Below are 12,893 nucleotides of genomic sequence, written 5' to 3' on the forward strand. Positions count from 1 at the left end.
GCGATGGACCTGCAGTTAATGATTGGCCGTTCTCAATCGGGAAACGTAAACAGTTTGTGCAGCATCTCCTTTAGCGCATTGAAAAAATTCTACTGCCTGTCTGAAATAGCATGTCCATTGCTTAATATTTCAGCGCGGTCTTCTCCCCCTTGTAAGTGTCGTAGTCTGTACTGCAGCCGTGTGAAGCTGTCTGATACAGGTCTCAGATGGTCACGTTCACGCTGTAATGACGCCCTGTGCGTGGCGCTGTTCCCGGGCAGGCTGTGGAATGCCGAGTCGCGGGCGCGGTGGCGGTGACGGGCAGCTGGACGGAGGAATCCTGCATCGCCACGCGGCAGCTGCTGGCCAGGAAGAGCCTCCCGGTGACGGTGGTCGACGTGCCGGACAACGCCGACGTCTGGGCTGTGGACATAATGCTGCCTGCTATAGGTACGACGACCCGGGGGGTCAGCTGTAGTTACCGCTGCGGCCTGACATTAGCTGCATGACAGCAGTACCAAACTTTTCCTTACCTCTGTTAATGTGGTAAAGGTCTGTTTCTTTCAGGTACCGTAAGGATTTTTTAAAAATTAAGTTATTTATTTTTTATAAATCATTTCAATGCTAATGAATGTAAGTTTAGTTATTTTTTTATTTATTTTTTTTACTGAAGTTTCTGATGGCCTGCTAGCATCACAATAGCTGGTTTAGAAGCTTTGAAGAGTTTGTGAGAATACACTTCCGAGTTATCCCAAAGAAGCTTGTTCAGCAGCAGCTCCAGTGCTTGTATGTGTGTATCTCACTCACTCACTCCCTCATCCCCATTGCGCCAGCTGTCACATATGTGTGTATATTACCTGATTATTGGTTGGAAATATGTCATATGATGCATACAGCATGAGACTCAATGGAAGAGGTGGCTTGGCTTCCTTTTTTTAAAAGTTTTTTTTTGTATAGTGGTGAAGGGCTTTTTCTGTATGGTCTGGGAGGTGTTGGAACCGCGGCTGAAAAGTAAATCTTTGGCATTATTTTCCTAGGGAAGAAGCTCAGCGCGGTCCTGGTGGAGCAGGGCTACGCGGTGGAGGAGTCCAGCGGACCTGCAGAGCCAAGCGACCAGGACATCGGTGAGGCTCTGTGCCCTGGTGTCCATGCACAAGCCAGCTCAGATTCACTCATTTTATCTATCAAACTAACTGATGTAAAATTATCTTTACCTTCCCCATGACTTATGGGGAATTTGTCTCAAGGGCAAATAAGCTCCTCAAAAAAGTTTGGAAATTTGTGTTTGGTCGATCATATCTCTGTTGTTACTGTATTATTAGTAATATATATGTATGATATATATGATATATGTATCTTATATCATTGGAAAGCCTGTTCATTTCCCTTTACGATGATGTCCCATTTGTAAGGATCATGCATTTGTGGTATGAGCAGCACAGCTGATTATGTGGGTGGAGTCCCAAGTGCCAAATTTCCCTGCCAATGTCAAACAGTGTATTCTCCTGTTGGTATTGACTCTGTTGTTTTGAGTTGTTCAGGGGATTGGATGGTTGAACTCTCTATCAGTAACAAGGAACAAACAAGACATATTGGTAATTTTATGCTTTATTCATTGAACAAACAGTCAGGAGCCTCAGTAGCAGGTGGAAGAACCATACGCAGCCACAACAGCCTGGCACCTCCTCCTCATGCTGGTCACCAGCCTGGTCACGCGTTGCCGTGGGATGGCATTCCATTCCTCAACTAGGATTCGTCGCAGGTCAGCCAACATGGTTGCGTTGGTCACTCTAGCATGTACAGCACGCCCAAGCTGATCCCACAAGTGTTCAATTGGGTTGAGGTCTGGGCTGTTGGCAGGCCATTCCATTCAACCACGTTGGCTGACCTGCGACAAATCCTGGTATAACATACAATGCTAATAATACAGTGACAACAGAGATATGATCGACCAAACACAAATTTCCAAACATTTTTTGAGGAGTTTATTTACCAAATTTAAGATTAAATGTTTTGCTGCATGGAACTGTATACTGACCAAGTAGGATTTCTGTCTCCAATAAGTGACAGGCAAATGAGCTCTCGTTGATTCTGTTTAGATTAATGATGTTAAGGCATAATTGTCTATTGCTTATAACTTACCTACTATAACTTTGTCCCACTATTTAATTTTATAAATACAACTAAATAGCACAATGACTAAATGTAGTTTGCTAAATGGGTGCATTTGCATCTTTCAAAACACAGAAAAGAAACCGAAAATGTTTTAATTTCACCACAGTAATGCTTCAGCGCGTATGTGAGTCAGAGCTCTGTGTGTTCCAGACTCCATACTGAGTGCAGCTTTGGAGAACTTCAGACGCTCCTCCGGGGGTCGGCAGGACAGTGTGGAGATCCTGCCCCCTGAGCCTCTGACGCAGGGATTGGGCGACAGCTTCTCCGCCATGGTGACCCACGTGCAGTGCCCCTCTGAACTCATCTGTCAGAAGGTGGAGAATGCCAGTGAGTATGACTTCTCTTGATTGGCTCCTTCATCAGTCTTTGAGCTTTCCAGCTGGCTACAGGTTGTGAGGATCGCAGAGCTCGCTTGTGGTTCAGGTGGTGTTTGCACTATCCGTTTGCATCTGAATAGTGCTGAACAGTCAATCGGATTCATATTGAAATTGCGTTTCGAACATTTGGGAGTTTGGAACTGCAAAACACCACCACCAATTTTTTATTCCACCCTAAAGAGATGGAGAAACGTCAGATTATTGGAAAGTTGAGCTTGACTGTGTTATTACATTCGCTGAATGCATTGCAGATGCTGACCAAAAACGTCCTACAAAATGTTCTTTCAAGGTTACTGGAATGTTTTGTCAGTGTTATAACACTGCCACTACATGGCAACAGCTTTGAGAGAGGTTTGTGTTAGCCTGGATGTTGCTTGAACAGGTAGCATAGAACGGCTAAAGCTAGAGGATAGAAGTCATTCAATTGGAGTGCTGTTGGCGAGGAGAATGTGACTGTAAATTAATGCTCAAAAATAATTATTTTGAAGCACTGCCTTTGTGTGTCTTTGCTCTTGAGACATTGCTTACATATGATATTTTTATCCAAAATATATGAAGTGGTATGCAAAAGTTTGGGCACCCCTGGTCAAATTCTATGTTTTGTTGAATCTCTCAGTGGGGGAGAAAAAGAAGAACCCAAGTTCTGCAGGGTACAAACTTAAACAAGACATATTTCTGCAAATTTTAATGCACTATTACTGTTTATTGGCTGAATGCTTATTTGCCCAATTTGACCAGGGGGTGTCCAAGCTTTTGCATAACGCTGAAATATGCATATATTACGGATATATAATATAATGTGCATTAGGCTTCCCCATAGCTGGTGAAACTGATCCCCTGAAGCCAAAATACTGCCTTGCAACTGAAGTACCACTTAAGTTCTATGGCAGTATTCTAACAATTAAACCAGTGTTTCCCAGCCTTTTTCCTTCTGTGGCGCACTTTCCAAATTTACGGAATCTCACGGCACACCAGTCTCGAAAGCGTGTGACGTGCTGATGTGACACGTGTGATGTGAATGGGGTTTGCTCTTTATTTTTTCAAGTTTTTTTTTATTTTTTTTATTCATTCAAAAATTTTAAAGGATTTTTCACACGGCACACCTGACCTTGCCTGATGGCACACCGGTTGGGAAACGCTGAATTAAACGACTCCTTTTCATCTTCAGTAGATTATATTCATTCTAGGTAATTCCATGGGGAAAAATGATTGACAATACTTTTATTTTAGATTGTTGATGATTCCATATAATTCTTTTGCAAAGAAACTTTTGAGTTAAGGTTTTCTAAGTTATGTGCATTCCAGGTTAGAAAAGCTATTGCTAGAGCCCCATGCCCCAAGGATTGGTTTTAATGGTTCAGTTAGCTCAGTAAAATTACAGGTGCAGCTATTCGTGCGATTTGTCGCAAGTTGGGCTCCTGAATGAATGTGTAATGCATGCTCGAAAGAAATGGCAAATGTTAACCCTAAAGATTATTATATTGCTCACAATATCTAGCAGAAGTAATGTAAGTGTGATATTTTATTCATGTTGTTCAGCCCTACTTCTGACCTGGTGCTCCAAAACAGGTGTGATTCAGGAGATGCAGCTGAAGCTGAGAGAGTACTGCGCGCAGACTGCGGCCAGCGAAGACTTCAGACCTGCCCCCGGCTCGGTCTGCTGCTCACAGTTCACAGGTACGGGAATGAGAGCCAATCACACAGGCCCAGGGGTGTGTCCTATTCCTGACACTAATGGCCGTCTCCCCATTAGTGTTATTCATTGCACTCTTTTGCCCTGCCTGTCCCCTGCAGAGGACCACCAGTGGTACAGAGCCACAGTTCTGGGCTACTCTTCAGAGACCAGGGTCTGCGTGGGGTACATCGACTTTGGAAACTCGGAGGAGGTGGATTTGAATTGCCTGCGGCCCATCAATGCAGAGCTTGCGGCATTGCCAATGCAGGCCATCCCCTGCGTCCTGGCAGGTAATGCTCCTGGCACCAGTCACATATCCCCGCCCACTGCACCTGTGTCACATATCCCCGCCCACTGCACCTGTCTACCACATATCCCCGCCCACTGCACCTGTCTATCACATATCCCCGCCCACTGCACCTGTCTGTCACATATCCCCGCCCACAGCACCTGTCTACCAAATATCCCCGCCCTATGCACCTGTCTACCACATATCCCGCCCACTGCACCCGCGTCACATATCCCCGCCCACTGCACCCATCTGTCACATATCCCTGCCCACTCCACCTGTGTCACATATCCCCGCCCACTGCACCTGTCTATCACATATACCCGCCCACTGCACCTGTCCGTCACATAACCCTCCCCAGCGCACATTTCTCAGACCTCCCCAGTACAGCTCTCTCATACCTGTGTCCTTAATTTTTGCACATAAACTTGATCAGCGCGACTGTCACAATTTCAGATGTGAAGCCCGTTTCGGGCACGTGGAGCGACGAGGCAATCTTGCTGCTGAAGAAGAGCGTCTGCAACAAGTTTGTACGTGTGGAGATAGTGGGGGAGCGGCAGAGCGCGGCGCTGGTGGTGCTGACGGACGAGTACAGCGACCCGCAGACCAGCGTCAACGAGATGCTGCTGACCTCTGGCCACGCCCTCCTGGACGACACCTCGCCCCCGCGGGCTGCCGCCCGGGCCCTCGCCAACACCAATACCCCCCAGCAGCCCACCAGCAACAGCCTTACCGGAGACTCCGCGCCCCTGCCAGCAGAAAAGGCCAACCAAATAGAGGAACCCTCCAGTAATTACTAGCATGTTCCCTATGTTTTTTGGACATGGTAGCAATAAAGAGGATGACATATCTGACACTTCCCCACCGCATTGATTATGTGATTCTTGGTCATGTGATCTGCTCAGCTGCCGGGCCCCCCTCGTCCACGCTGCAGTGGTCCTGTGCAGAGCTGCCGTGTGACGGTCAGACGGTGGAGCTGGCCATTAGCATGGTTGAGAACCCCGGAGAGTTCTATTGCCATCATTACAATGCCAAAGGTACCGGCGCGCACACACTGTTTGCCCCCCTCTCTCACACACACACAAATGCTCTCTTTGCCCCCCCTCTCTCTCTCTCACACACACACACACACACATCAACCGTGGTCCTGGAGAACTGCAGGGCGTACTGGTTTTCTTTGTTGTTTAGCACTTCTGTACAGCTACCTTGCCTTGCCTCTAAATTGACAGCTTTTCTTAAGATCAACAAAAGGAGCAAACTCAGTGCGTGTCGCGCAGATATCCACGCCCTGAAGGAGCTGTCGGGCCAGGTTCTGGAGCACTGCCGGTCCCAGGGCACGCCCTTCATGCCCACCGTGGGAGAACCCTGCTGCGCTGTGTTCCCAGGTAATGACCACGTGGTCCCGGTGACCACGTTAGGGAGGGAAAGAGGAGGGTTTGAATGTTTGACCATGAGTTTATTCATTTATTACTTGGATACATTTTATTTATTAATATATTTATTTATTTTTTCTAATAAGGAGAGATGTGGAGCCATCATAAAATTGGAATGATTTCTGTGACAGTCCTCCTGTCTAATAGTGTCTGAATGCAGTTTTGTTGTGTAGTGAGGTACACAGAAGCCTGCAGAATTCGACTGATGAAAGATGCAGCCATTTGCGTGTTTAATATTGTAATAGAGCTAAGTGTTCATGCTTAGGTGTGCATACACAGAAAATGCGAGTGCTTCATTTTGCGGAGTAGAGTTTGGTAACGCTGGTGATTTCTCACCGGGACAGGGGATGGGTCCTGGTACCGGGCAATGGTGCTGGGTTTGGCACCGAACAAAAAGGCCAGTGTTTATTTTGTGGACTACGGAAACACCGGTGAGGTGGAGCAGACCCACGTGCAGGCCATACCGCCCCAGTTCCTCAAGCTCCCGTTTCAGGCCATACGCTGCTGGCTGGCAGGTACTGTGTGTGCGCGTGCGCGCTTGTGTGTATGTGTGCGTGCGTGCATGTGCACGCGGGTGGATGGATGTGACTGTGGGTGTGTGTGTGTGTACATATACATTTGCGTTAGTGTGGGTGTGAGATGGCAGCTATCACTGGCTATGCTGGTGCAGACAGAAGGGTTTCTTGATATGGAAAGGTTTAAAAAAACTTGAAAGAATAAAACATTGAATGACTGAATACAACAAGATATTAACCGTTGTACCCACTATACTGAATTAAATAAGTGACATTTTCGGGGTCCTTTAAAAATTGCATGCCCATAACCTAAACAGCCTTTCTTATTTTTGCACTGCTTTTACAGGTTAGTGGAGATTACAAATATTTCTAAATTTTCAATTCCAATATTTTCCTCTGTTTTGATAAATTGTCAATCCCTGCCATTGAGTAGAACCGTAAGTGAAGTGTGGGCGGATAGATGTCAGCCCACTTGCCTAAAGGCTTCACTTGTGATAATCAGATGAATTCCTCTTAAACTGAATCTTTAACAATAGGCTTGAGAATATAGCACCTCACAGTGGTGGGAGGTGTGAAACTGGTTACAAAAGAATTCTGTTGGCACAGTTGAGCTTGATGCACTTCCAAGGCTCCCCAGCAGGTGGCACTGTAAAACCTCTGTGCGAAATGACTTAAACTCGTATCTATGAACAAGGAGTGGAGCAGCAGTCTGAAAGGAAGTGAGGCCACTCTCCGTACCCTCAGGTGTGGAGCCCCCGCAGGGCGGCTGGGGGGCGGACGCAGTGCGGCGGTTTCAGGTTCTGTCGGTGGGCCGGCAGCTCCAGGCCCGGGTCTGCTCCATCACCGAGAGGGGCTTCGGGGTGGAGCTCATGAGCGACGGTCGGAGCATCGGCGCCCAGCTGCTGGCCGAGGGGCTGGCCAAAGCCGGCGGTCAGCCGGAGCCCCCTGCAGCCACTCGGGGGTTGCCAGGTAACTCGGGTCAGATGCAGGTTTCTGGAAGGATATATTGTAGAGGGTGGGGTTTCTTTGATTGCCAGCAGTTGGTGCAGACTATGAAATGTGATGTTGTTTAAATACAGTGGGGACCCAAGTCTGAGGCGACTACCAAGCATAGTCTTTGCTTGCACTGTGCAAGCGAGTTGGCCTTAAAACCATTAAAACTTTTCTAACTACTCAGTTTTGAATGAATTTTTTTTTTGATCGTTTGTTGGTACACCTGTATTTTTGTTTTCCTCTGGACGGGTTGGCATTTCCTCACTGTAATTGGTGGTTGCAGGTGTATTTAATGTGTTTAAAGATGTCTAAACAGACGCCTTCAGAACAGAAATGAATAGAAGTCTGTAGTTGTGAGTGTGTGGCACAAGGGCAGTAGTTGCGTGGACTGCTATGCGATAAGCTCCAAATCCCTGTGTTCATCATGTCAGCACATGCCCATTAAAAACTGCCAGCCTGAAAGTAGAATTTTCATTTCAACTCCTATTCGGAAAACAGTTTTTATAGTCAGTGTATTTTTTTGCTGAACAATATGGTTTTTTCCAAGCTAAAAGCCAATATGTATCGGCCAGCAGGAACCCTGGAGACACAGCTGAATTTAGACCTGTTGCTTATAATTTGTGTGTTTTGAATGTGTGTATACTGTACAAGCTGCATTTTCGTTTTCATTTGAGCAGCTGATAGACAGCATAAGAAAAGCTTTAAATGTATATAATGTTGCCAGTTTTACGATTTAGTCACCCAGGCATTGTATAGCATTGCAAAATGGGTTTTATAACAGAATGGAATGGGAACTCTGGGTTATTTTACATTTTCCATTTGTGTGACTGAATGTGCTAATTTAGTTGTATTCGGTGCAGCCCAGCAGGGGCCACCCATTTTAGAGTTACACAGGCACATATCTCAGGTCAGGAGGGATCACCGATGCGCTCAAGTCCCACATTTCTCTGAGTGAAATGTGGGACTTTTCCTGGCTGAAAACTGCTTGATGAATCCTCTCAATCTCCCCTCTTCTCGGCCTTTGCTTCTCTTTAGTTAACTGCTGTGTTATTCCACCAGGGGGCACATTTCCTGTGGACTGGAAAACTGTGGAGTTACCGAGAAACAAGCCCTTCCAGCCTCGTGTAGCGGCTATCGTCAGTCCTTGCCTGTTTTACATAATGAGAGAGGATAACAAGGGTGAGGAGAACACACGCAGTCGCACACACAGAAGCACGTGCACACACACACATCCACAGACACACACACACAAACACACTCAAGCACGTGCACACACACATCCACAGACACACACACACTCAATAATACCTGGCCGCAGGAACATTCTTCTAGGCACATATGGTTTGAAAAGTAAACTCTAGGTGTTTATTAGCAAATGAAAATGTTAGTGTGTTTCTTTTTTTTTTTTTTTGTATTTGACATACCATGCATGTGATTGTGATTTCCCTCTTTACATATAATTAATTTATGTGTGGTTTACCCCCCCAGACATGGAAAAAGTTCCAGCTCTCATGAAGGATCTGGCAGCCCACTGCAGCGCCCTCACTAAAGCCTCCCCTTCGAACCCTCAGCCTGGAGCGGCATGCTGTGCCCAGCTGACAGGTACAGTATCCCTGCGGGCCTGGATGTGGGTTTATGGGCGTGTGTACTATGTAGTGTCGGTATTTATATGTGCATCTGTGTAGGTGTAGCCGATATACGGCCCCTGGGGTTTTGTGTACACGCAGTCATGGAATTGACCTTCAATTACGGTATTTCGACTTTTGCACGGGCTGTAGTATTTTGTGTGTGTGTGTTTTTTTTTTTTGGTCAAAATGTTTCCAGTACCCTTGAAACCTTTTAAAAAGCAGGGAAGGCTGTGCCATGAACATCGCCCTAGGAAAGTATATTGGCCAAACGTCGTAGTTTTAGCCTATAGTATAGGCCAGGAATCAGCAACTCACGGTCCTCGAGGGCCGAGAACTGCTGGTTTTCCACCCTCCCTTTGCCTGGGAGTCAGGTGTGAAGACAGTCTGGCCAATCAGTAGCACTAATTACCCGGGAGAAAAGAAAACCAGAGCTGGATTTGGATTTGAGGGCCAGAGTTGATGATCCCTGATATAGGCCAAACTGACACTGTTTACTTGCCTGTCTTTAGCTCATCCATTTAGCACACCACAATAAGCTTGCAAGTAGCCTAAACTTATAATGTCAGGGTAGCTAGTCTCTTCCAAACTATGGGTGTCATGATAATGAAATATAGGTGAACCATTTATTATATTAATACCCATGCCGGTAAACGGTATGCAGTGTGCAGACAATGCTGCACATAGTTATATTGTTAGTAATGCCTGCAGTGTGGAAAAAAAACTAAAAATGCCTGGTGTTCTTTCCACAAGTATGTTTTGTAATGGCACAAAATAAGTGTCTGCACTTTTTAAAGGTCAAATTTGAAGTGAAAATGTTCTCTAGTGCATTTTTTTGCCTCAGCTATGTTATGGTCATGTGATCATATGTAATTTAAATTAAAGAAATTTATGGAATGAACCATTGTATTGTTATTTGGTTATTATTTATTGATAACATTAAACTGCATTATTTGCTTATCTTTAATTTAACACTAGTTTGCATTGTTATATACACTGAAGTAGTAGTTTGTGAATGAAAAGAGTTTTCAAAAAAACGGGGGGGAAAAGCAGAAAATGTCTTAATGGGTCAAAAAAAAACAGAATTTGGAAAATTTGGAGAATTTTTGGAAAATGGAAATCTTCTTTTTAAAAACAGAATCCTATGAGCCCTACCTAAATTAATATGTTATGCAATTGGTCATTTATAATGTACAGAAGTCTCAGGAAGAGACATGCAGTACCAAGTTGTCTATAAGGTCAGTCAGCTGGTGGTGTGCAGGTGTGAGTGTGAACGAGGGTGCAGGTTTGTGTGTGTGGTGTGTGTGTGTGTGTGTGTGTGTGTGTTAAGCCTATCATTTTTTTTGTTAGATAATCAAACTTGTTTGAATCTATCAAAATTTTGAATATGTAAATGACGGTTTGAATATTTTGTTATGACATTCCCTGTAATGCCAATAAGGAGGGCCACACTCTGTGTTCATTTGTGTTGTGCTCATAACAAAAAGCCATGCTATTGTTTTGTCTGGAGTATATAAGTTAGGTAGCCTTAAAATAAAGTTCATATGTGGGTCATGCTTAGCCTGTAGGCTATACATTCCAAATGAAGGAACCAAGAAAATTGTAACTCCAACGCACCTCTGGAGCGCTATTTGGAAATATTACAGGTTCTATACCAATGGAGGCAAAATAATAACCAAGGAGAAAGTCTCATGCAACACATGCAAAAGTGGCAACTGCCATGTAGGCACTTTTTCCCCCTCCAAAGGAGTCAGTTCAGTTTAAAGTAGACCATGCCAGCGTTGTGAATTAATACATTTGTGTTATTTTTCAATCTTTTTATCAAGAGTCTATCTACTATGCCATTTTATTGCTGTGAACAGCATCATTGGTATGGTTGTGACATCCCCTGGTTTTATTTTGTTTAATTCAACTTCAGGAGGCTGTTGTCATTATTTCTTTGTCATAGCATAGCACATTTGAGCTATTTAGCTATAGATTTAATGGCAAATTAAAACTGGGCCATAATAATGGCCATTTAGGCAACGTTTTATTGAGGTTTTCTCTTGTTTCTTTAGTTTAGTCTTGTTTCCTTTCCTCCTGGTCTGTTTCATTGTCAGCTGGGTGCTTTCTGCCTGACAAATATCATGTATGACACAGAGCTTCATATACAGTGCATGTTTTTAATTAGATGGTTGAAAAGGGGATCAGCATTGATCAGGTAATCATCTCTTCCCCTCCGTGTGGATCCTGGGTTGGAATTTGGGGAAAAGCCGGTAATTTCACGTCTGCAGTCGCGTAATTACACGTGCAGCATCTGGCACCACGCATTCTGCTTCATAACTACCGTGTTGAGAGCACACTTGTGACCGGCTGCACGCATTCCAGCTTGCAGGTAACGACAGGATTCTGTTTAACTGCATTTCTTTTGAAAAAATTAGCAAGAGCAAGAGTCCTAACAGCCACCTGAGCCATTGGGTCAAGAACAGAAGTGCTGTTGTCCTGACAGGCACCTGCATGTTGCATCTGGAACAGTAACACTAATAGCCTAACTGGCCCCTGTGTGTATTAGATCTGGAACAGGAACACTGATAGCCTAACAGGTCCCTGTGTGTTAGATCTGGAACAAGAAAACCAATAATCTAACAGGCACCTGAGTGTTAGATCTGGAACAGGAACACCAGTAACCTAACAGGCACCTGTATGTTAGATCTGGAACAGGACCACCAATAACCTAACAGGCCCCTGTGTATTAGATCTGGAACAGGACCACAAATAACCTAACAGGCACCTGAGTGTTAGATCTGGAACAGGACCACAAATAACCTAACAGGCCCCTATGTATTAGATCCGGAACAGAAACACTGATAGCATAACAGGCCCCTGTGTGATAGATCTGGAACAGGAACACCAATAATCTAACAGACCTCTGTGTGTTAGATCTGTAACAGGACATACCTGAGTGTTATATCTGGAACAGTAGGACCAATAGCCTAAGGACTCCTGTGTGTTAGATCTGGGACAGAAACACCGATAGCCTAACAGGCATCTCAGTGCTGAGTCTGTAGTAAGAATAGAACAGACCCCCAGGGGGTGCAGAGGTAACTGCCATGTTTTCATTTCAGGTGATAAGAGCTGGTACAGGGCTGTTGTCCTAGGAACTGCTGGCTGCGAAGCAGAAATATTGTGTGCAGATTATGGGAATGTGGAGAAGGTCCCATTATCGGACATTGTGCCCATTGCTGAACCGCACCTGCTGCTGCCTTTCCAGATCGTCAGGTGTGCACTGTCAGGTAAGGATATTGCCTGCCCTGCGGACGGCTCATTTTATCCTTCTTCCAATTCCACAGCAAAATGAGAACTGTTTTTTTTTTCTTGTGTTATGTGTATGTATTCTTATTTCGTAATGTGTCGGTTTGCCCAAACTTGATCATCGGTTTACCTGGACAAATGCCGTACACCCAGACATATGTACACACATACACACATGCCCTTACTAGAGTTCATGTTATCTGGTGATTTCTGTCTTTTCGCTGGTAAAAAAAAGGATGTCATGGACTCCCTGCAGGAAAGGAGCTCTTCCCAGCAGAGTGGTCCGAGTCGGTGCTGGAGATGTTCAGCTCACAGCTGAGGAGTGCGGCCCAGGCCACTGTAGACCGCTTCGATGGGACCTTCAACCTCCTGGTCCTGGCCCTGACGGAGATTGCCACGCAGCGAGCCGGCAAGAGCAGCAGCACACTACCTCTGAGCTCGCCAAAAGAGACCGGAGGCCCCATCACCGTGAAACCGAGCACCACGTCCACGGACCCAGCTCCTGGTCTGCACTTCAATGCATTCAGAAGTAGAAGTTTGT

At 45.3% G+C, this 12,893-nt stretch overlaps 1 protein-coding gene across 4 annotated transcripts in view; it reads left to right on the plus strand.

The window, feature by feature from the left end:
* The window catches only part of tdrd1 (tudor domain containing 1), a 31,659-nt gene that overhangs the window by 15,509 nt on the left and 3,257 nt on the right, over nucleotides 1–12,893 (plus strand). For 3 of the 4 annotated variants that reach the window (XM_035407103.1, XM_035407107.1, XM_035407105.1), the window contains exons 10-23: nucleotides 261–429; nucleotides 1,017–1,103; nucleotides 2,305–2,481; nucleotides 4,101–4,208; nucleotides 4,326–4,496; nucleotides 4,952–5,284; nucleotides 5,401–5,532; nucleotides 5,773–5,880; nucleotides 6,273–6,443; nucleotides 7,188–7,412; nucleotides 8,496–8,615; nucleotides 8,925–9,038; nucleotides 12,166–12,333; nucleotides 12,609–12,857. In XM_035407103.1, coding sequence (XP_035262994.1) covers nucleotides 261–429; nucleotides 1,017–1,103; nucleotides 2,305–2,481; nucleotides 4,101–4,208; nucleotides 4,326–4,496; nucleotides 4,952–5,284; nucleotides 5,401–5,532; nucleotides 5,773–5,880; nucleotides 6,273–6,443; nucleotides 7,188–7,412; nucleotides 8,496–8,615; nucleotides 8,925–9,038; nucleotides 12,166–12,333; nucleotides 12,609–12,857 — 2,332 coding nt within the window. The remainder of the gene's footprint in view (nucleotides 1–260; nucleotides 430–1,016; nucleotides 1,104–2,304; nucleotides 2,482–4,100; nucleotides 4,209–4,325; nucleotides 4,497–4,951; nucleotides 5,285–5,400; nucleotides 5,533–5,772; nucleotides 5,881–6,272; nucleotides 6,444–7,187; nucleotides 7,413–8,495; nucleotides 8,616–8,924; nucleotides 9,039–12,165; nucleotides 12,334–12,608; nucleotides 12,858–12,893) is intronic. The other variant, XM_035407106.1, reaches the window with a different exon arrangement.

The sequence above is a fragment of the Anguilla anguilla genome, chromosome 2 (assembly GCF_013347855.1).
Source record: "Anguilla anguilla isolate fAngAng1 chromosome 2, fAngAng1.pri, whole genome shotgun sequence".
Classification (NCBI taxonomy): Eukaryota; Metazoa; Chordata; class Actinopteri; order Anguilliformes; family Anguillidae; genus Anguilla; species Anguilla anguilla.